Source organism: Panicum virgatum, chromosome 9N, assembly GCF_016808335.1.
Source record: "Panicum virgatum strain AP13 chromosome 9N, P.virgatum_v5, whole genome shotgun sequence".
NCBI lineage: Eukaryota > Viridiplantae > Streptophyta > Magnoliopsida > Poales > Poaceae > Panicum > Panicum virgatum.
This window is the reverse complement of record NC_053153.1, coordinates 32,575,254-32,602,226: the sequence shown is the minus strand read 5'-3', so window position 1 is coordinate 32,602,226 and position 26,973 is coordinate 32,575,254. Positions and strand designations below refer to the sequence as shown.

Genomic DNA, 26,973 nt, shown 5'->3' with positions numbered 1-26,973 from the left:
AATCTGGTGTGAGGCCCTTGTTGACAAAGTTTGCGACCAATTTTTTCTTGAACGAGGCGAACTGAATTGCCATCTTCTTAAATGCCCATCCCTTTACTTTGTCAGCTTTGCCTGGGGGAAAGTTGAAGTGCAACGACACCTCTTTCCATAACAAATCTTTCTCTGAATCTGGCACGATATCTTCAGGTCGATCAGAGACTTTATTTTTCTTCCAAAGCTTATACTTTATGGGGACGCTTTCCCTAACAAGATATCCCAATTGATTTACAAATGTTGTCTTAATTTGACCAGGGGCTAGTGGCTCGCCGGTTGCTTCGTTGATCTCCGTGATGGTCGTACATCCTACCATCTTCCTCTTAGAGCCACGTTTCCGTTTAGGCTTCGTCGATCCTGATGCCTGAAAGAATCGCAAATTTATCAAGCGGGTTGCTAGCAACTAGTGGACGTCGCGGCAGGTATGCGTAACCTTCATAACCCGCAAGCAAGGGTTCCAGATCGAAAATTATCATGATATTAGGTAACTTATTGACTGAAACATTCATAAGAATTTATAGCTGGAGCACGACTCCTTACACAAGGACTGAAATCATCAACAAAGCTAGCAACATAACACAAATAGTTACCTAACATATCTTGCTCCTAACATATATATTGACAAAACGTTTATCCTGATGCCTGAAAGAATCACTAAACTTTTATACCTCGGCTTCCTCGACATTTCCTTCTTCCTCCCCACTAATATCTTGCTCCTCGTCGCCATGATAATGCAAGTTTAAAAATTGGCTGCCATCGTTCTCGTCCTCATCAAACTCTGGAGCTATGTGCCCAGTACTACCACGAATGAGCTCGTGCATTAACTCGTCTTGGTTGTCCGTAGGATCCATTTCCACTGCCTGAAACAATAAAAAACAAAGAGAGTGCATAAGCCCCGAGCATAAAAAACAAAGAGAGTGCATTATTTTTCTCGGAAGAATAATTTTCCTCATTTATAAACCATGGATTAAGATATTCTCTATATATATTTCTTGATCTAATTTTGAGTCGGACTAATTTTGGATGTCAACACACACTACTAGCCTTAATCCATGATAAGATCCCAAACATTAACAAACATCTCTAGAAACTAAAAGCTCCGCAAAAATGAAAATCTTTTGGCGAAATCTTCGAAGAGGGGTAATAATCTTAACAAAAGACATTGCATCCTCATTAAGCAAATTGGCAGGGTAGTAAAAGTTCTCCTTTTATCGTACTGACAAAAGGAGACAGTTTTTTTCCAAGTGCCGCCTCACTCATTTGGTTTGGGCAGCTATCCATGTGACTTTAATTTGGGGCTCCAGCAACTTCGTAGTGGGACACACAGGTTTGGTATGCACATTGTATGTTCATCCCTCATGGAAGCATTGAATAATGGAAGCCAACCTGAAAGGGTCCTACAGTTGATGAAATTCATGAAGCAAAAACAGATACCGTTGAACCAAAAGGCTTATTTTGAGATAATAGCTTCATGCAGCATGTATGTTTATCCACCATCTCTAGTTTCTGCCACATTAAATAGTATTATGCAGATGAACTTTTGTATTACAATTGTATTTATTATGATACCACTTGAGATAGCAGGATAAAACCTTGTGGTAGGTGAGATCTCTCTTATTTCTGTTAGATCAAATTTTTTTAATTCACAAACTGATGCTTGAGGCTATCAGGTCTGTTTGTTTGCTTACTCTGTTCAAATGTAGTTCAGTAATTCAGTGGCATCTCCTTTTTTTGGACTTGTTGAGCATTTGCAGTTATAGAAAGTGAGCCTCTGCAGTCTGCACCTTTAGCTATTATCATCTAGATCATGTCATGCTTTTGTCTTGTTTTCATGCATCTTTGATGTTCTATTTCTTTTGAGAGGTTACTACTGTTGCTAGTTTAACTAGTGAGACCTTTGATGCTCTGCAACAGGCTACGGGAATGGAAAACAGCCAGTGAAATAATTGAGCAATTGGATTCCTCCCTCTCATCCATTTCTGTTGGCACACTAAACCATCTTTTGAATTTTCTTGGAACCGTGCAAGTGATTGTTTGTCTAAAAAAACAGTATAGTGATGACTGTTTTTGTATTTGCACTGAATTAAGGAATGCATATTCCTCTAATCTGTTCACTCAAATTTTAGAAAATATTTATGAGACAAGAAGCAAGAGCTTTACCTGGGATTGGGCGAAGAGGAGGCCGGCGCCGTTTCCGGTGAAGCGCAGGGCGTTGGGGCGGCGTCGGGGCGGCCCCGGGACGAGGTTGCGCCGGCGAGGCACCAGGCGGCGACGACGACGAGGCGCGCAGTGGCGCGGCCGAGGACGACGAGGTCGGGGCAGCGCGCGGGCTGGGGCAGGGCGGCGTCGGGGCGGCACCGGGGGACGAGCTCGCGCTGGCGCGGCGGGGGACGCGAGTGCTGCGCGGCCGGCACGGCGTGCCGGGCCGGGGAGGTCGACGACGACGCGCGGCGGCGCACGCGGGGGAGGGACGGCCGGGGACGGGGGCGGCGGCGAACGTCGATCTGAATTTTGTGAAGTGTGGGAGAGAAGGGATTTATGGGGGGAGTGCTCGGTTAGTGCCGGCTAACAATACCAGCCGGCACTAACATGCCATCTGTGACGTCATCTGGCCATGTTAGTGCCGGCTGGTAATTCTAGCCGGCACTAATGTTCGTACGTTAGTGCCGGCTAGAATTACCAGCCGGCACTAACCTGTCCCACCTGGCGCGAACCAAATTTTGCCCGCCCCAATTCTCTTTTACACAAAATCTTTAATATTAATAAATTTATTCGTAATAGGCTTAATAATTAGATTAACAAAACAAAAATTGATGTCTTGATTTTTTAAGTATATTGTTAATTATATCTACACAATAAATAGTAATTGAAGTAAATGAATGAATATGCTTGCATTATCAATTATGTGTAGTTTATACGGTTTATATGTATATATGCTTCTGTTATTCATAATAAATCGAAAATATTTCATTTTTATCCATGCAAAAATATTCAAAAAACTTTTCAGTAATAGCTTATACAATGATGTAATCAATTCGCAAATTACTTGATTATTTATTTGTAATTTAATGTTTCAACGCTTCTAGTAATGCAAAATTAGTGAAAGTAAATAATATTTATACCATGCAAAAATATAATATTATCTGAAGATGATATTGTGTTCTAATTGCATGAATAGTATCGAGAATTGAGATAAATACGACACGATGTGTTACATTACATCACTTAATGAGAAAATACAATATATAATTTATATAAAACTACTACTCATTATCATTATCTACTGCAACATTGATGATCTTCTTTTTGACGAAAGTGCCTTGCGCGTGATCACGGCGTAAGTAAGGCATGTCCTCTTTGGATAAGAGGATGCTGGGGTCAACGTCAACTGAGAATGGAGGAAGGTCATCAATCTGGTCATAATCTTCCGAATTGTCCGAAATATCATCAACTCCAATAACTTTTCTTTTTCCTGGAAGAACTATGTGCCGTTTCGGCTCATTTCCAGCCTTGTCTGCTTCAGGCGTCTTATCCGACTTTTTCTTCGGTTTGCTCGACATATCCTTCACATAGAACACTTGTGTCACATCCTTGGCTAGAACGAATGGTTCATCTTTATATCCAATCTTTTTAAAGTCAACTATGGTCATCCCATACCGGTCCTTCGTTACGCCTCCTCCAACCACCCATTCGCAACGAAACAGAGGGACAACTATGGGTCCATATTCAAGTTCCCATATCTCATCTATGACACCATAGTAATTGTTCTTTTCTCCATTACTGTTTACTATACACATACGGACACCACTATTTTGGTTGGTGCTTTTTTTGTCTTGAGCTCTCGTGTAAAATGTATACCCATTGATTTCGTACCCTTGGTATTGCTGCACGGTGATTGATGGTCCCCTAGCAAGCCATTGAAGTTCTTGATCAACTGTGTTTTTGCCCAATAATTTTCGTCTGAACCAGCCGTCAAAAGTTTTTATATGTTGGCGTGTAATCCAAGCAAGATTCTTCTGTGGATTTTCAGACAGTATAATATTCATGTGCTCGTCAATATATGGAGCCACCTTGGATGAATTCTGAAGAACCGTGAAGTTCGCTTGGCTGAATTCACTACAAGGGATGTTCACATTACATTTCTTTCCTAGTGTGCCTTTTCCCTTTAGTCGCCCCTCATGGTGTGACACAGGGAGCCCAATCGGATTGAGATCAGGAAGATAGTCAACACAAAACTCAATGACCTCCTCTGTTCCATAGCCCTTAGCAATGCATCCTTCTGGGCGAGAACGTTTACGCACGTACTTCTTCAATACGGCCATGAACCTCTCGAAAGGGAACATATTGTGTAGAAAAACAGGACCCAGGATAGTTATTTCTGTCACAATATGAACTAGAAGGTGTGTCATAATGTTGAAGAAGGAAGGTGGGAAGACCATCTCGAAGCTGACAAGACATTCGACAATGTCTTTCTGCAGCTTTATTAGATTATTTGGATTAATTACTTTTTGCGAAATTTCATTCATGAACGCACAAAGCTTTACAACTGCCAATCTCACATTTTCCGGTAGAACACCCCTCAGTATAACCGGAAGTAATTGTGTCATCAGGACGTGGCAGTCATGGGACTTCAAATTTTGGAATTTCTTCTCTTTCACATTTATTATGCCTTGTATATTTGAGGAGTACCCAGACGGGACCTTGATACTATTCAAGCAATCGAACATACTTTCCTTCTCCTCTTTGCTCAGATTATAGCTAGCAGGTTTTAAATAGTGGCATCCTTTGTCTCTCTTCTCGGGTTGCAAGCCTTGTCGCCCAGCTAGCTGCTGCATGTCGCGCCTTGCTTCCAAAGTGTCTTTTGACTTACCATACACTCCCAGAAAGCCTAGTAGGTTCACGCAAAGATTCTTCGACAGATGCATCACATCAATTGCGTTGCGAACTTGTAAGACTTGCCAATAAGGTAGGTTCCACAATATAGACTTCTTCTTCCACATTGGAACATGTCCCTGGTCATCCTTGGGAACAGGTTGGCTACCGGGACCCTTTCCAAATACTACCTTCACATTCTTGATCATCGAGAATACACGCTTTCCATTACGGAACAGAGGCTTAGGACGAGTTTCGGGTTCTCCTTTGAAATGCTTCCCTTCGGTTCTTAGGGGGTGATCGGTAGGAAGGAATCGGCGATGGCCCATGTATACGCACTTCTTACAGTGTTTCAAATAAATGCTATCGGTCTCATCATAACAGTGGGTGCAGGCCATGTATCCCATGTTTGACTGTCCCGAAAGTTTTGCAAGTGCAGGCCAATCATTGATGCATACAAAAAGCAAAGCTCGGAGGTTGAAGGACTCCTGTTTATACTCATCCCACACACGTACACCTTCTTCTTTCCAGAGTAGTAAGAGATCATCCATCAAGGGTTGCAGGAACACATCAATGTCGTTGCCAGGTTCTTTTGGCCCTTCTATAAGCACCGTCATCATGATGAACTTACGCTTCAGGCACAACCAAGGAGGAAGGTTGAACATACATAGGGTCACGGGCCATGTACTATGAGCGCTGCCAAACTCACCATACGGATTCATTCCATCCGCACTTAGAGCAAATCTTATATTCCTTGGGTCGTTGTCAAATTGAGGATACTCTCGGTTAAGATTTCTCCACTGGGACCCATCTGCTGGGTGTCTGATCATGTGATCCTCCTTACGATCTTCTTTGTGCCACCGCATCAACTTAGCGTTATCCTTATTTTTGAAAAAGCGTTTCAGACGTGGTATTATAGGGAAGTACCACACCAACTTTGCGGGAACTCTCTTCTTTACCAGCTGCCCATCAACATCACCTGGATCATCTCGCCTGATCTTATACCGCAATGCGCTGCAAACAGGACAAGCTTCCAAATTCTCGTATTCGCCGCGATACAGGATGCAGTCGTTAGGACATGCGTGAATCTTTTGCACGTCCAATCCAAGAGGGCAAACCATCTTTTTAGCTTCGTATGTTGTTGACGGCAGTTCATTACCTTCAGGAAGCATGTTCTTTACAATCTTTAATAGCTCACCAAATCCCTTATCGGTGACACCATTAGTTGCCTTCCATTTCAGCATCTCCAGCGTGGTACCCAACTTCTTCTGCTCCGGTTTGCAACAAGGGAACAACGGCTTTTTGTGATCCTCCAACATCTTCTCAAATTTTAATGCCTCCTTCATAGTCTCACTGTCTTTATGTGCATCAAGCAACGCCTGACCTAGCTCGTCAGGTGGCTCCTCTTGTGCAACATTTGCTTCACCCTCGTCCATTGGTTCATCTTGAAAGCCACCTGCTTCATGAACCCATGCCCAATCTGGAAGATTGTTATCACCATCGTCATCTTCTTCATTATCTTCCATCATAACTCCAACTTCGCCGTGCTTGGTCCAAAGGGTATAGTTACTCATGAATCCATTCAAGGCCAGGTGATTCCATAGAGTATCTCTTTTTCGGAATTCCTTTTTATTTTCGCAAACACTGCATGGACAACACATTAAACCCTTTGGCGATCTATTTGCCATTGCCGCCTTGAGAAAAGAATCTAAACCCTGAATCCATGCCGAGGTGCTCCGGCTTCCGTGCATCCATTGCCGGTCCATCTGTACAAATTAAAAAAATCATGCTCATTATCCCTAAAAACAGGTTACTATGAAGTAATTCAAAAAAAATGTAAGTGTGTCATAGGCCACATATCTAGTAAATTTAAACTAAATAGCAAAATAAATTGGCACAATAACATATACACATGTCACCATAAAATAATTCAAAAAAATCATTCTAAATGTGTGATAGTCAAACTATATAGTAATCATTCTCTAAAAAGCAACAAATAAATTCTACCTTGCTCAAATTAATGAACAAATTAATAAATCATGCTCATTTTCCCTCATCCTTAAAATTCTTAAAATTTTGCATTATAACATGTACACATGTCCCCGTGAAATAATTCAAAAAAATTACTCTAAATGTGTCATAGTCAAACTATCTAGAAAACCTTATCTAAAAAGTAACAAATCGATTCTATTTTGCTCAAATTAATGAACAAATCGGAAAATTATGCTCATTTTTCCTCAACCTTAAAATCACTATTTTCTTTATCTAGAAAGCATGAAACAAAGAATAAACACCGTGAAAGAAGGGTGGAAGAAGCTACTAACCTTTGGTGCACTTGGATGGGTGAAATCCTCACAAATTTGGAGGGAAATGGGCAGCACCTCCCCTCTAACACGCCATGAGAGAGAGGAGGAGCTCGGCCAAATGAAATGGTCGGGCTGGGGAAGAAGGAGTGCCTGATATACAGGGCAATTTAGTGCCGGCTGGTGGTTCTAGCCGGCACTAAGTGTGGACTTTTAGTGCCGGCTAGAACTACCAGCCGGCACTAACTTGTAATTGACCAAGTTAGTGCCGGCTAGACTTTCCAGCCGGCACTAACGTGTCTTATGACCGTTGTGGCATGCGAGTGAACCGTTGGGGGATGGCACGTTAGTGCCGGCTGGTGTTGCTAGCCGGCACTAACGTGCCCGCCTTGTACTGTACATGCACGTTAGTGCCGGCTCCTATTGGACCGGCACTAACGTGCTGGTACCAATATGACATTCTCCAGCAGTGACGTAGGTGGTATTCTGTCGAACAAAACATGAGCGTTGTCTGCGGCTCCCTTGCCTCCCCGCACGGCGGCCTTGGGGTGGCTAAGGCACTCCGAGGTGGACAGGTCCAAGAATTTCAGCACAACGGGGAAACCCTGCAGCGGCTGCAGTGTTAGGAAGTCAGTCGGCGCGTGCACGTACTCCGGCGCCACCTCAAACGGGAACCGCTGCAGGACCAGAGCTAGCATGGCCTTCGCCTCCAACATCGCCAAGTCTTGCCCAAAGCACGACTGCGGGCAGAACCGTCATAGAACCGGAGCGAGTTGAACCCGCCGGTGTCCACGCCCCACACCTCCTCGTCGCGGTGCAGCGTTGCGATCGGGATGGTTAGGACGGTGCCCCTAGGAACCTTCAAGTCGCACATGTCCGCGTCCGCCGCTGCCACTCGCCCAATCATGCTCGCTGCACCATACAGCCGAAGCGTCTCATACAACACCACCATCACCTGCAAATTGCCAGCCTTAGTGAATCGATCAAGCGGCTGCGAGCAAACAAAAAAGGCGTGGTGCAAGCTTGAGCTTGTTGAGGGTATCACTCTGGAGGGGCGTCTCGGCGCCACCGCACTCCCAGAGCACCCCCCAAGTCGCTGATGCCACTCGGGGTGCGTACCAAGGAGGAACATGGCCCAGGTGAGGAGGTGCACAGTCGTGGCTGAAGAAGAACGGCTTGCACAATGCACTCATCAATGATCTCGTCCATGCTCATCATCCTCTTAGTGCCGCCGGCGTTGGCCTCGAGCACAAGGCCTAGCAGGTTAGTGACGTAGCCACGTGCCTCCCTGGCGGCGTCCAATCGCTCGTCGATGATGGCCATAAGTGTGTCCCACACCGTGCACTCAGTCGGCGCTGGATAGCAACGGTGGCCGGGCGGCGCTCGCGACGGCGGCCACGCGGGACGGTTGGCCGCGAAGGACGAGTGTGACGGCGGCTGGGTGTAACCTTACGAAGTGCCAGCATCGTCGAACGAAGAGATGACAACGTTGCTATGGAAGGGATGGTTTGAGTCAAAGAAAATAAATGCACGGGCTATATGGAAACAATTTTGAACGGACGTGGAGCAAAACATGGAATCATTTTTGAGGGTCTCAGAGCTAAACAAGGAAAGTATTCTCGGTATAGAGGGTGGGTAAGTAAAAAGTCCGGTGAGAAAAGTAGGGCCAAATCATAGGAAACATTTTACAAAGAGTGGTTTTCTTCCTCGTCACCACACTTTCAATGTCGTTCACCTTCCCGACAGGTGGGGACCCCATGAGGGGTGGGTGTGAATTTTCTAGGTGGATGTGACTTTCAATTATTTAGGATCCTTATGGTATAGAAGACTTATGCTATGTCCACCATCCAGCAGCTTGATTTCACAGCTGCGGGCTCTGAGGAGGCGGCAGCTCGGCCCAAGCAGTGTGCCTTCACCGCTGTGGCATCTAGATTGTCAAGGGTTAGTCTCCTGTATGCACAACAGATTACATGTGTTTTTTAAAGATTTTTAGAAGATTGAAAGATAGAACAGTATTGCTCATGCGTGTAGGATGATTTAATTCACATGATGGATTCAGACTCAACTTAGTTGTGCTTATGTATTCACTCGTTTTGTGGAGTTGTATGTGAACATGTATATCATGTAATATAAGTGAAGTGTTTGAACCTAATATAATGTAGGCTCTATAATGTAATGTTGAACTTATTAGATATCTTAACTCTATGTTCAACTTACTGAATGTGAATCTTTTATGTTGCTGTGCATGGTGATCTCTCTAATGTGTTCAAAAACTAGAAATTTGATTCATGATATCCTGCTATTACCAACATCATACATGTTAGATATGATTTGTACATGGGGTCAGATTATATGCTCTCTATGACATGTTAGCTTACCCATCCCTTCTCTGCTTTTCCTCGCATCTGCCTAAGATGTATAAATCTTAATTTCTTTATACTGGCCTCCTACCACAACTAAACTACTCCTTTCTTTCTCTCTCATATCTGTGATTTGTGCTAAGGTTATTTTGGTCTTTTCACACCTACTTAATTGAGAGATAATGAAGAGATAACAACAAGGTCATAGAAGGGATGTAAAATGAAAACAGGGCCATAAAAAAGGGAGTCTAAATTCTTGAGGGCCACAGAGGGGATTGACATTTGTTGCAGCGCCATACAGAGAATTGCCCCACCTATCAAACAGAGATCACAGCAGACCAAGACCGTGGTCAGCGGAGGCACATGCTGGATGACAGGTGGGGCCTCCTTGGTACAGGATTACTCAAACATTACTGCAAGTAGCATAACCAAGCGAGAGACATAGTGGGCCCACCCTGTCCCTTCCCTGTCTCGTGGGCAGATTGGCAGTCAAAGCCCACGTCACTCAGGTCTACCCAAACAAGCGAAGAGCAGAATCTATCTACACTGACATTTTGCCCCACCACTCTAACCCCACATGTCATGGAGAAAGGTGCCGGAATAAATGGCCGCTCACCAACTACACAAGAGAACACATCCATGGTGCGGGGCCCACCAAACTGGTAAGGATGACCGACATGTCAGTGACCTAACCCTCCCATACGCCACACCGAGGAGCATCCTCCGAACTCGTTGCCCCACCGGTCATCGACTGCGAGCGAGAAACTATCCCGTGCCCCGAGGCGCACTGAGCAAGCGCAAAGCCCACGCAAGAGCACGGCCCGCCGGAAAACGACGCGTCACTGGCACCTGGGGCCCGTTACGTCCGGCCCTACCCGTCAGCCTACATCACCGCACCATACAAAACGGCCGCGCCCCACCACTCCCCCGGTCCGAGCCGTCCCTCTCAATCCCCCACCCCTCCTCTCTTCGCCCGCCCCCATCTCTCCCTGAGCGCTCGCGAGCCTGCGGGCACCACCACCGCCGCCGTCTCCGCGGCGCGCAGATCCGCCCGTCTCGCCCGCCCCCATCCGAGCGCGCGTGTACGAACGTGACGAGCAACCGCATCCCGCCCACCTCGTCGGATACCGCTTCCGGATCGCTCGCGCCAGCAGCAGCTGTCACCGTGCGGGATCGGCCCGGGCCGATTCGACCGAATCCGGTGGAATTCGCTGTGGTGTGGTATGGAATAGGGTGAGTTCCGTCGAGTTCCGTGTGTGGGAGGCGGATTCGGGGGCCGGGCGGCCGGAAATGGCGCCGGGGGTGGTTCTAGGGTTTGGTTTTGGTGTTTTGGCTTGAAGGCATGGCGGATGGGGGGCGGATGAAGGGCGTGGAGGGCGCAGGTGGTGGCGCCGGTGACGAGGAGGAGAGGAATGAGGAGGTGCGGGAGGAGCTGGAACTCGGGCTGTCGCTGGGGCGGCGGGGCTGGCACCTCCCGCCGCGGCAGGAGCCCGCGCCCCGGTCGCTCAACTGGACTACGTTTCTGCCGGAGTGGAACACCGACGCCGCTGGGAGCTCGCGGGCAGGGGAAAGGGCCTCCGGCGGACAACCTATCCCGTCTCTCGCGTTCCGCGACATGTTGGGGGCTATCCTAGACGGCCCCCATGCTGGTGGCAGTGTGGATGTTGAGTGGGGCGACATGGACGATGAGGATGAAGACAGAGATCTGCAGAATAAACGGCTCAGAGTGCGGCACTTTGGCGAGTAAGTTGATGCGAAAATTCCTCTGCTTTTTGAGTATTTTGTATGCTAAGGAGTTCTGTTTAGTGTTTAAGCCTTTCTTTGACGAATGTTGATTGTAGTTCTAAGAAAACCTGGGTGGTGAAACTGAAAAGTATCTAGGCTTCATGCATGGCATAGTTGATATTTAATCCTAACGTAAGGTCTTGTTCTTTTGCATACACATGGAAGATACCTAGGATATGGTTTTTGGCCGCTTGCATGCGAATTCGAGTAGTGCATTTTCGGATTTTCATGTGAAACACTGCCCATTTTAGTAACGATATCCAAGGCGTCATGTAGTTCCTCGTGCATGTGCCCTGTAATTGAGTGATTGTCCCTAAAAAGAACCCAAAAATGGATCAATGGAGAAAGTGCTTGCTGTAGACATCTTGGGTATAAGCATATGTTTCCTGCTATGACAAGTTTGACAACAGTACTTCAAACTTTACTGGGCCTTGGTGACATGGCACTTGAATTGTAGAGACCTAGAGCATGTTGAATCTATTGTAGGGCATTTAGTCTGTTTACCTCCTTGTTCAAGTTAATTTTCCTTTCCTTAAGGCCGCATGGCATTGTGCTGCATCATGAAGATACATATAAGATGATAATTGAAATAAGTTGACTGTATGCTTGAAAGGACTAGATTCTGCTTTCACATGCTCAGAACTGTAGTATGCTTGTAGCCCTTAGACAAAAGGCAGTATGCTGATTTGCAGATTCTTTGCAAAATGATTAATCGCAAAAAGTTTTTCCCATACTCACTCCTAAAGGTAGTGTTTGGTTGGAGAGCCTGGTAGGATAGAATGGTTCCATCCCAGATCGAAGGAATGGAATGACTCTATTATTTATTCGGTTGGAGGGATGAGGATCTGCCTGCTCTTGTTCTGTTAGCCCCCGTTTTGTGAGCCCCACCTGTCATGCACTATCCTTCTCCCTCCCCTTCCCTTCTCTCCCCTTCCAGAGTGCAGTTGCCTGCTGCAGCCGCATGCTCGGCTGCCAGGAGGTTGCCTCCCCTCCTCTTCGTCTTCACCTCCACTGCCACCGCAGCAGCCACAGCAGCGTGGCTGCTGGGAGGTTGCCACCCCTCCTCTTGTCCTCCACTGCTCCTGCAGCAGTGCGGCTTCCAGGAGATCGCCACCACCCGATTCACCATGCCGCCGCCCGATTCAAAGCACTGCAGCAGGGGCTGCTCCCCTAGCAGCAGCAGCGAGGCCTCCAGGAGGTCCACCACCGCCCGATTCACCGCGCTGCTGCCCGCCTGATTTGGAGCTGGCGTCACCTGATTCGCTCCGTCGCCTGATTCGGAGCCAGCATTGCCTCATTCACTGTGCAGCTGGGCAAATCGGAGCCGCATCGCCTGCTGCCCAATAGAATCCGTCGCTTGTGCTCGTCGCTGCCCATCCATCGGGGTCCAGCTTCAACCAGGTTGGGGTTAACAGGGAGCAGTGGATCACCGGGAGAAAGCGCGACGCCGAAGGGAATGCGAGACGAGAAGTCACGATGTTGGATTGGGATGAGCTCGTCTACTATTTTTGCTGAACGAGTCCGTCCCGGATATTGGGACAATATTTGCTCGTTGGGACGACCCCATGTCCGGGAACCAAACAAAGGACGGCACTGTTCCCTCCAATCGTCTCCCCAACCAAACATTACCTAAAAGGATCGGCGCTTCATGACATTCTATAGATATAGATGGATCAGGCCATGTTAAATAAATTTTTTGGTAGTTCCGACCTTTCAGTCTTTCTTTCATGTAAGTATATGACTGTACAATATATTGTTTTTTCATTTCTAACTTTATTGTGTTGTTTCTTATGTTGTAAAATGAGCAACTTTTTGTGATATTTAGAATTGTTCTAGATAGTTTCTTGTTGAACTATGCAAGAGATGCTATCATGTAGCTATACTATGTATACGATCAGTAAGGAGCACAAGAAAGTCACATCTATTGTATCGTTGGAGAATTATCTCCTCTCTTGTTGATCATCATCAGTGCTTAGTGATTACTGCATGGCTGACATGTCGGTGAATACATTTTGAGCTATGCTGATAGGTTCTTATATTTTGCAGAGAAAGCCCACAGCATTCTGGTGCCAGTGCCACTCCCTTTGGCTCTGAATCATTTTTGCCCGTTTCCGATGAACATGTTCATTTCAAGCTGTCTCGTTTCCCAGAACATGATTTGGAATTTGGCCTGTCACTTTTCCCAAATGATGGTGGTAGTGAGAGCGCAAGAAATGCCAATAATGAGCTAGTTGATGATGCAGAAAACTCAGGTGGAAGAAATTCTGAAGAAGTTGGAATAAAAATGGATCTGTCTGATGATCTCCTGCACCTGGTGTGGCCAGAGTTCCTTTTTCCTTGTTTATATAGTATGAAGGTAATGATTGATTTTTTTTGTGATTTGAAATGTACTAATTTCTTAGGTTTTCCCTGGCAGATATTCTCTTTCTTGGGTCAGAAGGATTTATGCAGTGCCGGCGTTGCCTGCAAACAGTGGCGATCTGCTAGTGTGCATGGTGATTTTTGGAAGTGTTTGAAATTCCAGAACACTAGGATATCTCTGCAAAACTGTAAGTCACTTTATTGGTTTTATTTTCTTCCATCTCACTTTGCTCATAGTTGTACTGAATAGTGTTTGCTTTCTATTTATTTTTTACCACCTCACGTTTTGCAAATAACAGTCATGTTGACTTCACTTTCAAACTTGACCTTCAATTTGTAAGAAAATACCTACAAAGCCTTTTTAGTTTGAGGACTATGACATTGATTTTGTACTTTTTAATTAATAAATATGAATTACATTACTACACTTTTCATCCAAATTAAGCATCTTGTTGTTTTTGATAGGCTATAGCGTGCGCAGAAAATCTATCCATCCTCATCATTACTCATCACTCTTTGTGATCACACGTAATTTTTACTTGATGCTATTTGTGTTTAACTATGTTCTTGCAGTTGTCGATATTTGCCGTCGTTACCAGAATGTAACGGAACTCAATTTGCATGGTGTCATAAATGCAGAAATGCTAGTGCTGGAAGCAATAATGTTTTTAAGGTCTCGCCTCTTCTCCCTCACTTTCTTTCTCTATTGCTGGCTATTTCTTTTGTCCTTTTATTGTATTCATCGAAAGGAGTATCTTGTAGGCATCTGAAGACATTAACAATGGGCAAGGGACAGCTAGGAGAATCATTTTTTCAAGCTTTGGCTGCCTGCCCATTATTGACTACCTTAACAGTAACTGATGCTTATCTTGGGAGTGGCATCCAAGAAGTTACTGTTAATCATGACGGATTGCGTGAGCTTCAAATTTTGAAGTGCCGTGCACTCAGAATATCTGTCAGGTGATTTACCTTTTTTTTCTTTTGTTTTTCTGGTAGTCTATGAACATAGCTACATGGGTCGTCTTTCTAATATATGTTACTCTATCATCCAGATGTTCCCAACTTCAAATATTGTCTTTGAGGCGAACTGGCATGGCTCATGTATCACTCAACTGTCCTCAGTTGCTTGAATTGGATTTCCAATCCTGCCATAAGCTCTCTGACAATGCAATTCGTCAAGCTGCTACAGCTTGCCCGTTGTTGGCAAAACTAGATATGTCATCTTGCGCTTGTGTTACTGATGAGACACTGCGTGACATAGCTAGCTCATGTCCAAATCTTTCTGTTCTTGATGCATCTAACTGCCCCAACATTTCATTTGAGGTTTGCCTTATTCTGTGTTCTGTTTCTCATTTATGTCTTCAACAAATTCTGCATACAAGTATCAGCAAAAAAATAATACCTGACTTTTTTTTTTTGGCGGGGTTCTGATATGAAGTCTGTGAAGCTTCCTATGTTGATAGACCTGAGATTGCTAAGTTGTGAAGGAATTACATCTGCTTCCATTGCTGCAATAGCTTATAGCCGTCTGCTTGAGGTAGTGATTCAGTTTCTTTGGCACAATTTTGTAAACTTTCTGATGAAAGAACTAAAGGAGCTTCTTTGACACTTGTTGCAGGCGCTACAACTTGATAACTGCAGCCTGTTGACATCAGTGTCATTGGATTTGCCAAATCTTAAGAACATAAGTCTTGTTCACTTACGCAAGTGAGTAGAAACTTGTTTTGCATTATAAATTTGTCTTCAATTTTTTGTTTTTGTTTTTTTAAAATCAATTGTTATTGTTTACTATAATATAATACTGTATTGCCCTTCATTTTAGGTTTGCTGATTTGAATTTGCGAAGCCCTGTCCTTTCTTACATCAAAGTTTCCAGATGTTCAGCACTTCATCGTGTTAGCATAACATCGATTGCGCTTGAGGTTATCTCTATGTTTACGTGAAAAGTTTGTTATGGTATTGATGGATAATACTTCTGAACGTTACTGAGTGCTACTTTGGTGCATGTCTACAGAAATTGGTGCTGCAAAAACAAGAGAGCCTATCTAACTTGACATTGCAATGCCGCAACTTGATCGATGTGGATCTTAGTGACTGTGAGTCACTAACAAATGCAATTTGCGAAGTCTTTAGTGATGGAGGGGGTTGCCCTATGCTCAGATCGTTGATTCTTGACAATTGTGAGGTATGGCGTGTTACATTCATGCTCTTTGTGCTTTAAGTTGGAGAAAATATCTTGCTATTTAAATGCATCTGAGCTACGGTATTATTCCACATTCTTACTATTTTGTCATAATTCTTGCTTTCAGTTGTTCCTTCTATTCATGTATTTTCAAGATATTTGTGCCAATCTATTTATTACACTGAAATTTTGATGATGTATTTTTCTTTTCAGAGTTTGAGCATTGTGGAACTGAACAGTAGCTCTTTGGTTAGTCTCTCTCTTGCTGGTTGCCGCTCGATGACATTCTTAAGACTCTCATGCCCAAATTTGCAAAATGTGAATCTTGATGGCTGCGACCACCTTCAAAGTGCAGCATTCTGTCCTGTAAGTCTACTGATAAGTTCTGAGGTGCAATATTGAACTGTTAGCAAACTTGTTAGCTGATATTAGATGCAACTTTGTGTTCAGCACTTGGATAGAATACGATGTGGCATTTTTAGGCAATGCTGTGGCCTATAGAATATAATAAAACCTGTAATTTATTCTTATTGAACAGTGTAGCTATGGAGGCATGGACAGTGTAGGAAAAGGGGGAGATGGATTAATATTCTGGTGTAAAATAAGGAGATGCAGAATCTAGTTATTGTGCCAGAACAAATTCGGGCCAGCATTCCAGTCTTATCTTTGATTGATATTTGATAGCTAATCAAATATTCGACTTTTAACTGATTATATGAGCTGTAATGAATTAAGTTCCCAATGACTTTTGTAATTTTAAGAGTGCCTATCCCTAGACTATATTGGCCTGGTTCACTGTTAAAATGAGCATCACCCCTTTCACAACCTTCTCACATGACTCTGATTAGAAGATTCCAGTTGTTCATTATTGGGCTTGCAGTTTGATCTGTCTGATTACAGTACAGCTCGGTGACATGTGTGCTCTACTCCGACCTGTAACCACTTTTCTATTTCAAGTTTGAATTCAAAAGATATGTTTGTTATGCTTGAAAGCATGCTATGCGTCTCTTTTGATGCATACTGCTTTGGAAACTGTGCAATTATTGACAATGGATGCTAGAATGATCAGAAGAGAATTTATATTTATACCTGTATGAATCTGCTAAACCAACTGCCTAATGTTGAATACTCATAACTAGTCATTGGATTGGAGCTAGGTAGAGTAATTGGGTGATTTTATGGGCTACATGATCTTGTTTTATAACATTTCCTTCATGAGGAACTTGCAAGTTGTGATAACTGTTTCATTTATATGAAGACAAGGGGCTAATGGATCTGGTAAAATAAGGGTCGTTTGGTTTTCTGTTTGTTCTGAATTGGAAGGATATACTTATATCGATGGAAAGCAAATACTGGAGTATAAAACTAAAGTTAATAAGTAATTATATCTCTTTTAATTTCTTCGATCAGTATATATGTACATTCTGATATTGGTTGTATGTCTTCTTTCGTAGGTTGGCCTTGAATCCCTAAATCTGGGAATTTGTCCAAAACTAAGTATTCTTCGCATCGAGGCCCCAAATATGTCCATATTGGAGCTGAAGGGTTGTGGTGTGCTTTCTGAGGCTTCTATCAATTGCCCTCTTTTGATATCCTTTGATGCCTCCTTCTGCAGGTTGTGCTGCGGCTTCCAAAATTTTTGGTTGATGTTATTGATTGGTAGTTTACTGTTAATGTACTCATTCTCTTTTCATGTTCAGGCAGCTTGTGGATGATTCCCTGTCTCGTATGGCAGAGGCTTGCCCTCTGATTGAACATCTTATCCTGTCATCATGCTTGTCCATTGGCATCGATGGATTGTCGTCCTTGCAATGTCTTCATAAGCTGACTTTGCTTGACCTGTCGTACACATTCTTGATCAACTTGAAGCCTGTTTTCGACAGTTGTCCTCAGTTGAAGGTAGGATTGATTGTGATACTGTTTAGACTACTTTGAGGATCTTGGAATATAGTAAATTAAAAATGAAAACCTTATTGAAATGGATGTGTCATTGTTGTACAATTAACAGTTATTCTGTGCTGATTATTCATATGATCATACCTGCATGTATTGCCTTAAATGTTTGTGTATAGTTAACATTATGTGAACAACACAAAATGAGTATACGTTTTTCTTATTTTTCATGATTGGAGTGGCTGTGGCAGTTCCCTTTCGTACCATTCCTTCTACCATTTTAGATTTCTTACGTGGAATTAATTGGAAATGAAAGATTTTGGAAATTAGTTGTTAAATATGATAGCAGAGCATCATACATAAATAATAGAGTATTGATTTAGTTTGTTCTAATGTTATCTTTTTGCAGGTTTTAAAGCTTTCAGCCTGCAAGTACCTCAGTGACTCACCGTTAGATGCCCTCTACACAGATGGTGCTCTTCCATTTCTTGTTGAGTTAGATCTGTCCTACTCATCCATTGGGCAGACTGCAATAGAAGATCTTCTTGCATTTTGTAAAAATTTGGTTAATGTGAACTTGAATGGATGTACAAACTTGCAAGAATTGGTGTGCGGGTCAGATGATTGCAGTTCTGTTGATATGCCAGTTGATTTTTGCCCACCAAATTGTGCACCAGCCAAGAATGAAGAGATCAGTGAGCAATCTGGTCGTCTGCTTGAAGTTCTCAATTGTACCGGATGTCCAAACATTAAGAAAGTTGTTATTCCTTCAATGGCAAACTTTCTACATTTGTCCAAAATCAATCTTAATCTTTCAACAAACTTGAAGGAAGTGGATTTGATGTGCTCCAATCTTCACTCGTTAAACTTGAGGTAATATTCATGTTCGTTTCTATACTTACCATTTTTATCCATGCTGTGTTGATTGTTTTTACGACAAATCAGAATTTCATATCTAGGTTTTCTAACGTTCCCACTAGTAAATGTAGTGTTTGCAAAAATTTGTCAAAAAAGCTTGTATTCAGTACACATTAAATAAACCAGCAAAAATGCAATGTCAAATTCGCTTTAGATGTCAAAGATCAAAATAGACAGGCAGTTTTCATCACTAGTACTGTTTTTGAATGTCAATATCAAAGATGAATTTGAAATTGTTTACTTGTAAGGTACACTTAAGTTTAGGTGTATGACATACATGTTATTTTATCATTTTTTAAACACACCGACATGTCACATGCAGGGTTATTGTATTTTTGGTGGGGACACCATATCCCCTGGTAACCACTCAATTTCCCTTACAACATTTACTTCTATGTTTCAGCAACTGTAGCTCGCTGGAGGTTCTGAAGCTTGATTGCCCAAGATTGACCAATCTCCAACTTCTGGTACTTATTTTCTTGCAACCTTCTGTTTTGAAGTTGTAAACACTAGCTTCCGTGAGTGAATGAATTGGTTCTGGTTTTGTTTGCTTGTCGCTTTGATACTTGTTAATCCCATCAGTTGGTTTAGGCCCTGTTTGTTTACAAGCAAGATTATATAATCTTGCTTATAGGTGATGGATTATATAATCTGAATTATTATAAACTTGAGAGTAATAATCTATGAGGTGTTTGGCAACATAGATTATTTGAAGTCTAGATTACTATAATCTGAAATAAGCATGTTAGCTTATGGATTATTATAATCTAGGGGGTGTAGATTATATAATCTGATCAATAAGATGGAGTGTTTGTTTCCTTGTGAGATTATTTTTCAGATTTTAAGCTGGATTATATAATCTCATGGGCAAACAAACAGGGCCTTAGTTTAAGCCTTGTTTGTCTCTCTTGGTTTCATTAATCGTTCAGTAAAAATGCTGGGCATGTATCAGTTCAGGTTTCGCCCAATATACTTGTTTTCTGTGCAACTGTTGCATCCACTAAACTGATGTAGTGTCACTTTGTCCTAGGCATGCACCATGTTGCAAGAGGAGGAATTGGAATCTGCAATATCCCTTTGTAGCGCGTTGGAGATACTTAATGTACATTCTTGTCCAAAGGTAAGCTAACATATTTTGTGCACTAGTCCAATCCTGTGTGTTGTGTTAAACTTGGTCTTCTAAGAAACCCATTTTGTACACAGATCAATGCTCTGGATTTTGGCAGGCTCCGTGTGGTCTGTCCCAGTCTCAAGCGCATCCAGAGTAGCCTCATCTCATAATACAGAGTCTGCTACCATATAAAAGGAGTGCTATACATGCAGTAAGCCTGTCAGGATTTGGAAAAGCGCAAGTCAAGAATAGCCCTCCATGGTGCTCTTGTACATAGTACCCAAGCATTGCCGGTATATTGCATGGCATGGTATATCATGAGCCAGGGGGCTATGCAATCCTATTTCTCCAGATGATTCAACTGCTATAATAAGTATTTTAGCTGGATCTGTTTTGTTGCCGGAGATGACCAAAAAAAGAAGAAAAACAGACTATTCATGTTTGTTTGTATTACATGTAATTGCAACGATGAAGCAGTCAGATCTGTACCCGGTTTATATGGTCAATAATCGTGTTTGGATAGGATTTGGAAATTGCTTTGCTGCTTGATTTGTGGTTCAACTTTGTACAGCTTTGTTTTATTGTTATTAGGTACACGGGAGCAACTCCGGGTAGAAATGGTGCAGGTATCTTGATTGATAGGAGCCTTAACGATGGAGTCGTAGAGGTTAGAAGGCAAGGCGATCGGATTATCCTAATCTGGTTGGTAGTTGGAGATTCGGTTTTGAATGTGATCAGTGCCTATGTCCCGCAGGTAGCCCTTAGTGAGAGCACCAAGATGTAGTTTTGGGAAGACCTATACAGTGCCTACCAGTGAGAAATTCTTCATAGGAGATTTCAACGGTCATGTAGGTGCGACTAATGTAGGGTTCGAGCGAGTGCACGGGGGTTTTGGGTATGGTAGCAGGAGTCAAGAGGGGGAGGATGTGTTGAACTTTGTGTTAGCCTACGACTTGTTGATAGCGAATACCGTGTTTAAGAAGAGGGAATTTCATCTTGTGACGTTTCGTAGTGGACAATACTCGAGCCAGATCGACTTTATCCTTACTAGGAAGGAGGATAGACGTGATTGTTTAGATTGTAAGGTGATACCTGGGGAGTGTGTTGTCCTTTTAACACAAGCTTGTGGTGGTGGACTTTTGTATTCGGGTACGTGTCCACCGGGACAAACGTGTCAAGATTGCGAGAATAAAGTGGTGGAAGCTTAGAGGGGAAGCGGCACAAGCGTTTAAGGAAAGGATGCTAGGTGAGGGGCCTTGGGAAGAAGGAGAAGACGTAGATGACATGTGGCTAAAGATGGCAACATGTGTTCGGAAGGTGGACTTAGAGGTGTTTGGCGTTAGTAGTGGAGGCAAACAGGAGGGGAAAGACACCTGGTGGTGGAACGACGAGGTGCAAAGGGATATTAAGGAGGAGTTTCAAACGCCAACACCTTGACAGGAGTGCAGCCAACATCGAGGGCTATAAATTAGCGAAAAAGGTTGCAAAGCGAGCTGTGAGTGTAGCAAAGGGTAAGGCGTATGATGACCTGTATCAACGGCTAGGCACGAAAGAAGGGGAGAATGACATTTATAGGATGGCTAGGATCCGCGAGCGGAAGACAAGGGACATCAACCAAATCAAATGCATTAAGGATGTGACAAATCGACTGCTAGTGAAGGATGATAAGATCATTGATAGATGGAGAGAGTACTTCGACAAGTTGTTTAATGGGGAGAGTGAGGGCCCCTACCCTTGAGTTAGATGACTCTTTTGACGATACCAATAGACGTTTTGTGAGGAGAATTCAGGAGGTAGAGATCGGGGAGGCTTTGAAGAGGATGAAGGGAGGTAAAGCGATGGGCCCTGATGGTATCCCCATTGAGGTGTGGAGATGCCTAGGAGATAGAGCAATAGTATGGTTAACTAAGCTTTTTAATCTCATTTTTTGGTCAAACAAGATGCCGGAAGAATGGAGGAGAAGTATATTAGTACCTATCTTCAAAAACAAGGGCAATGTTCAAAGTTGTACTAACTACTGTGGGATTAACCTGATGAGCCATACGATGAAGCTTTGGGAGAAGGTTATCGAGCATCGCCTAAGAAGAGTGACAAGTGTGACCCAAAACTAATTTGGGTTCATGCTTGGAAGGTCAACCATAGATGTGATTTTCTTAATACGACAATTGATGGAGAGATATAGGGAGCAGAAGAAGGACTTGTGCATGGTCTTCATTGACCTTGAGAAGGCATATGACAAAGTACCGAGAAATGTCATGTGGTGGGCCTTGGAGAAGCACAAAGCCCCAACTAAGTACATTACCCTCATTAAGGATATGTACAAGGATGCGACGACGTTTGTCCGGACATGTGATGGCAATACCACTGACTTTCCTATTAACATAGGCCTACACTAGGGATCAGCATTGAGCTCTTATTTATTTGCTTTAGTGATAGATGAGGTCACAAAGGATATACAAGGTGAGATCCCTTGGTGTATGCTCTTTGCTGATGATGTGGTGCTAGTTGACGAGAGTAAGACAGGGGTTAATAGGAAGTTAGAGCTGTGAAAACGCACGTTAGAGTCGAAAGGGTTTAGACTTAGTAGGACCAAGACCGAGTACATGATGTGCGATTTCAGCGCGACTAGGCATGAGGGGGGAGACGTTAGTCTAGATGGGCAAGTGGTGATCCAGAAGGATACTTTTCGACATTTAGGATATGTGGTACAAAAGGATGGCGGCATTGATGAAGATGTTAGGCATAGAATTTCAGCTGGCTGGTTGAAATGGCGGCAAACTTCTGGCATCCTTTGTGACAAGAGAATGCCACAAAAGCTAAAAGGCAAATTCTATAGGACAGTAATTCGTCCGGTGATGTTATACGGTGCTGAATGTTGGCCTATAAAAAGACAACATGTCCAGCAACTAAATGTAGCAGAGATGCGGATGTTGCGGTGGTTTTGCAGGCACACAAGGAGGGATAGAGTCCGGAACGAAGTTATTCGGGATAGGGTCGGGGTGAAACCAATTGAGGAGAAATTTACCCAGCATCAGCTGAGATTGTTTGGACATGTCCAACGAAGGCCTCCTGAGGCGCCGGTGCGTAATGGGGTTCTTGAGCGGGTCGATAATGTAAAGAGGGGTAGAGGTAGACCTAAACTGACGTGGGATGAATCGGTTAAAAGAGACCTTAAGGATTGGAATATCTCTAAAGCGATAGCTTTAGATAGGAGCGCTTGGAGACTAGCTATCAATGTGCCTGAACTTTTAATTTATTTCTTTTGGGTTTCATCTCTAACCTACCCCAACTTGTTTGGGGAAAAAACTATGTTATTGTTGTTGTAGAGTGCAGTGCAGTGCAGCATAGGAGGCTTCATTGTGGCAGCGCAAAGCTTAGATAAGAAATTCTGGGGCTTGTTCCCGAGCTGGCGGGTAGATGTGCGTTCGATTTCTGCTGCAAGTTAGCATTCGGCAACATATCACCCGGTTTGGATGTAGATATTGAATTCTAGAATTCTGAATTGGCATTTGATGCATCCAATATGAGTTGTTTGGATGATCTAGGATTATATAAACCTGGTCAAGTCAAATACAGAAATAAATCCATATCGTCCCACCCCTCCTTCCGGATATGCTCTACATAATAATTATACAAAATTCGTAATATTTTTGTCAATAGACCGTAGAACATACAACTATCAACGAAAAGTGGGTTGCTATCACGCGGTAAGAAGATGTTTATAGGGCGAAACTATTTTTAGATAAAAGATAAATAATTGGCCTCTATATTCATCTGGTAAATATATACATCCAAAACCTATTTTGAGAGTTTTAGACTCTAGACCTTTAATAAGGGACTAAAATACAAGAAATAAAATGCTTAAAAAAAACTAAAGACTAAGTTTCAACTTTCTTGTTTGCTCATGTTTCAACCTTGCAAAGTCTCTTCCTTTTCTAAAAAAAATCCTTGCAAGTCTCTACACGGCACCAAACCAACATATCTTTCGACTTCTTAAAAACTTGATGCGTGGATCGCCTAATGCCGTTAAAGTAGAAAAAGCTAGATTTAAGGACCACCAAAGCACACGTCAAGAAAAAAAATGACATCAAAGACGTTGTCATTGCCTCATCCCACGAGCCAAACTTGATTTTCATCCGGAGATCCACCGACTGTTGTAGATCCGAGACCATGACATTAACCTCATATTTAGAGCATCTTCAGCAACAACCTCTAAATTAGACCATCTAAATGCCAAATGAAGGCTGCCTCTATTTTACAAGGGCTTCTAAATTTACTTCGCTCCAGCAGTAGCCCTTAATTCTAACTAATTATAATGGAGGCAGTGGCGGATCCAAAATTTTAACTATAGGGCTACAAATGGTCCACTAGAATCTAAAGGATATTGATTGTGAGAGTGAAACGGTATCAAATCAAATCGTATATTGTAGGAAAACATATTTTTTCATGATATTCTAGTATTTGATATAACATCTTCGTTGATAACACATCGAGAAAGTAGCTTTAGTAATCGATCTTTGCATGATTGATTGTAAAAGAACACTCCCGCTCCTTGCCGCAGCTTCCAGCTAGTAGCAACAAGGATATATAGTGGTTTTAGCAACAAATTAAATAAACAAGACTAGAACGATTGTAACTGTTGGTCTAATTAAGTTGGAAGGAGCCACATAGCGTTCTCCGTCTTAATAGAATTGGACATGAATGAATAGATTGAACACAACTGAGACTCAAATTACCTTTGTCAAGATGGTTGCATTCCCACAACAAAATCAATACTCAATATTATATGAACATTATATTGTCTCTGCCCTAGCGGATAGCACAGCAGGCTATTTGTGATTGTTTCGCTCTCGTTTAGCACTTAGACTTCATATTTACAAGGCATTGCATATGTAAAATATACAGAGGTATGTTTTTGCAAAAAAAAAAGATTGGGGGTACAGCTGTACCCATCACTACTACAGAAAGACTAATTTGTCCCGGTTGGGAAACCTTTGTTGTCCCGGTTTCCCAACCGGAAACGCCAGGCTGGGACAAAAGGGGGGTCATTTTGTCCCGGGTCTGGCAACCGGGACAAAAGGTGCTGCCAGCGCCACGTGGCTGGTGCACCCTTTTGTCCCGGTTGGTGTTACCCTTTTTTTCCTGTTTTTCTTTTCTCAATTCTTTTTCTATTTCAATTATACTTTTGCATTTCAATTAAACTTATGTATTGTAATTCAATGTGTATGGTCTCCACTAATATATACATATATATAGTTACTTATATAATATTTGTCCTAGATAGTTTTCATATATAAATTAATTCACTTATATATATATGTATACACATATCTATACATATACATGTGAAAATGTCTAGGACCAATATTATATAAATATATATATATATATATATATTATTGGAGTGCTTATATATATAATACAGACATACTCATAATTAGAAATTTAATACATACACACATATATATTTACATAGGTATATTCGTTCTTAATTACATATATATGCGTATATTATCATATTTGCTGTGTTTGTCAATATTAGATAGTCCATCATAGTAGAATTCGTCTTTTGGATCGAGGACTTGCTCAACAGTAAATCCGGACAATTGTTCTTGAATCGCCATAATCTTTTCCTCTGGTATGAGTTTATCGCGCATCTCCGCGACCTATGGAAAAAGGGGATAATTAATTTCGACTAATTAAAATACGAGTTCAAATATTAACAAGTTTTTTACTTACTTCCTCCTCCCAATCTGTCCAGCCGTTTGGAGGACCTACCAGACGATGGATCTTCTCGCATACATAGTATGCGCATAATACAGTGCCTTGTTTCTGCCTCATACACTTTAAGAGAGAAGAAATTATTAGGCATTTACATGAATATATAATAAAACTAATGAATCGTGCAACGAATCATCCAAGTGCGTACCGCAAAATCTGTCTTGACCTTTAATTCCTTGTCAAATTTGCCTGGATGATTTTTAGCGAATTCTTTCCAAATCCTGTGCATGATTAGAACAATTATAGTCAAGTAACAAAGTGATTCAAATTATCGGTCATCGACGGAGTAGTGGTAGAATTACTTTTTCATCATGTTAAGAAGATTTTCATATTGTTCTGGAGGTCTCCTCAATGAGTCCATAACCACGAGTAGGCTCTTCTCGGGAATTATGACAATTAGGACCCAGTGTTCACTGCAAGATTATACGGAGGCAGTTATTGGTAGTTAAGATTTAAACAATTTGATTACAGAATAGAAAGAGTTAGACGAAAGGAATCACTCACGCAAAGTTGAAAGAAAACAATATCATTTGCTTGTTGTGATGAACGCTTATGTACTTGAACAAGTTTTGGTATAGCTCATCGGCAGTGTCGCGTAGAATCCTCCAATTACAAGTAATTGGGTCGATGAAGCCGAGGTGAGAGTATCCCTTTCTCCTGCAAGATTGTATCTCCATTCTACATGATACCGAATAAATCAAGGGATCAGTATGTTGAGATCATGCAAAACAATACGTAAGGAGAGTAAAATACTTACAGAACCCACAAGCTGACCATAGATATGTCGAGGGCCTCCTGATGGAGTAGTTGGTAAATTTCTTCCCAGTTTATCCATATAATGGCCTCCCCCCGTAAGAAATCGTCATCTTTAATCTTTGCGCCCTGCATGAAGATGCAATCGGCCATCGCACGCATGTAGTGCTGGTGCAGCTTATACATTTGTGTTGGAAGCACGGACACTACTTTGGGGGGTACAAGAGTTTTGCCGATCTCATACGTCCATTTGACGACCACATTGGCCTTTGGAATATCTTCTCCCCCTGCAATCTGAGCCGCCGTCAGGTTTGATTCTTTCAAAAATGTAACAAAGTCTTGTTCTTGCGTCGTCTGTCCCACTACGAGAGGCTCTATTGATTGTTTCTTTTGGGCTCTGAGCTGTGGAACGTCGGATCGTTACGAACAGCAATGCTCGTAGGTTGAAGTTTTCCTGTTTGTATTCATCCCACATCCGTACACCTTCATCGCCCCAGAGCAATAAGAGTTATTCGAGCGATGGTCTTAGGTACACATCAATGTCATTTCCGGGCTGCTTTGGACCCGGGGTAAGCATTGTTATCATGATGAACTTTCGCTTCATGCAGAGCCATGGTGGAA

The 26,973-nt window shown here is 42.7% G+C and overlaps 1 protein-coding gene, 1 long non-coding RNA gene and 1 pseudogene across 3 annotated transcripts; 2 read left to right on the top strand and 1 right to left on the bottom strand.

The window, feature by feature from the left end:
* The first annotated feature begins 472 nt into the window (after nt 1-472).
* LOC120692959 lies at nt 473-2,153 on the top strand. Its single transcript, XR_005682800.1, has 2 exons — nt 473-1,513; nt 1,948-2,153. It is a non-coding gene; the product is annotated as an uncharacterized LOC120692959 (long non-coding RNA).
* Nucleotides 2,154-7,642: 5,489 nt separating this feature from the next.
* Nucleotides 7,643-8,531, bottom strand: LOC120688973 (annotated as a pseudogene).
* A 1,966-nt stretch (nt 8,532-10,497) lies between these two features.
* Nucleotides 10,498-20,379, top strand: LOC120693387 (F-box/LRR-repeat protein 15-like). 2 transcript variants are annotated; one of them, XM_039976811.1, is made up of 17 exons: nt 10,498-11,311; nt 13,400-13,667; nt 13,770-13,902; nt 14,288-14,387; nt 14,477-14,674; nt 14,767-15,037; nt 15,153-15,251; nt 15,333-15,421; nt 15,537-15,636; nt 15,729-15,899; nt 16,110-16,262; nt 17,351-17,511; nt 17,597-17,795; nt 18,199-18,662; nt 19,111-19,174; nt 19,738-19,827; nt 19,911-20,379. In XM_039976811.1, the coding sequence occupies exons 1-17, from the start codon at nt 10,911-10,913 to the stop codon at nt 19,986-19,988; spliced, it is 3,039 nt and encodes a 1,012-aa protein (XP_039832745.1). In that variant the 5' UTR covers nt 10,498-10,910; the 3' UTR covers nt 19,989-20,379. The 2 variants fall into 2 exon arrangements, with proteins under 2 accessions (XP_039832745.1, XP_039832746.1); XM_039976812.1 differs by having other exon boundaries at nt 10,508-11,311; nt 19,722-19,827; nt 19,911-20,353.
* The last annotated feature ends 6,594 nt before the right edge of the window (nt 20,380-26,973 follow it).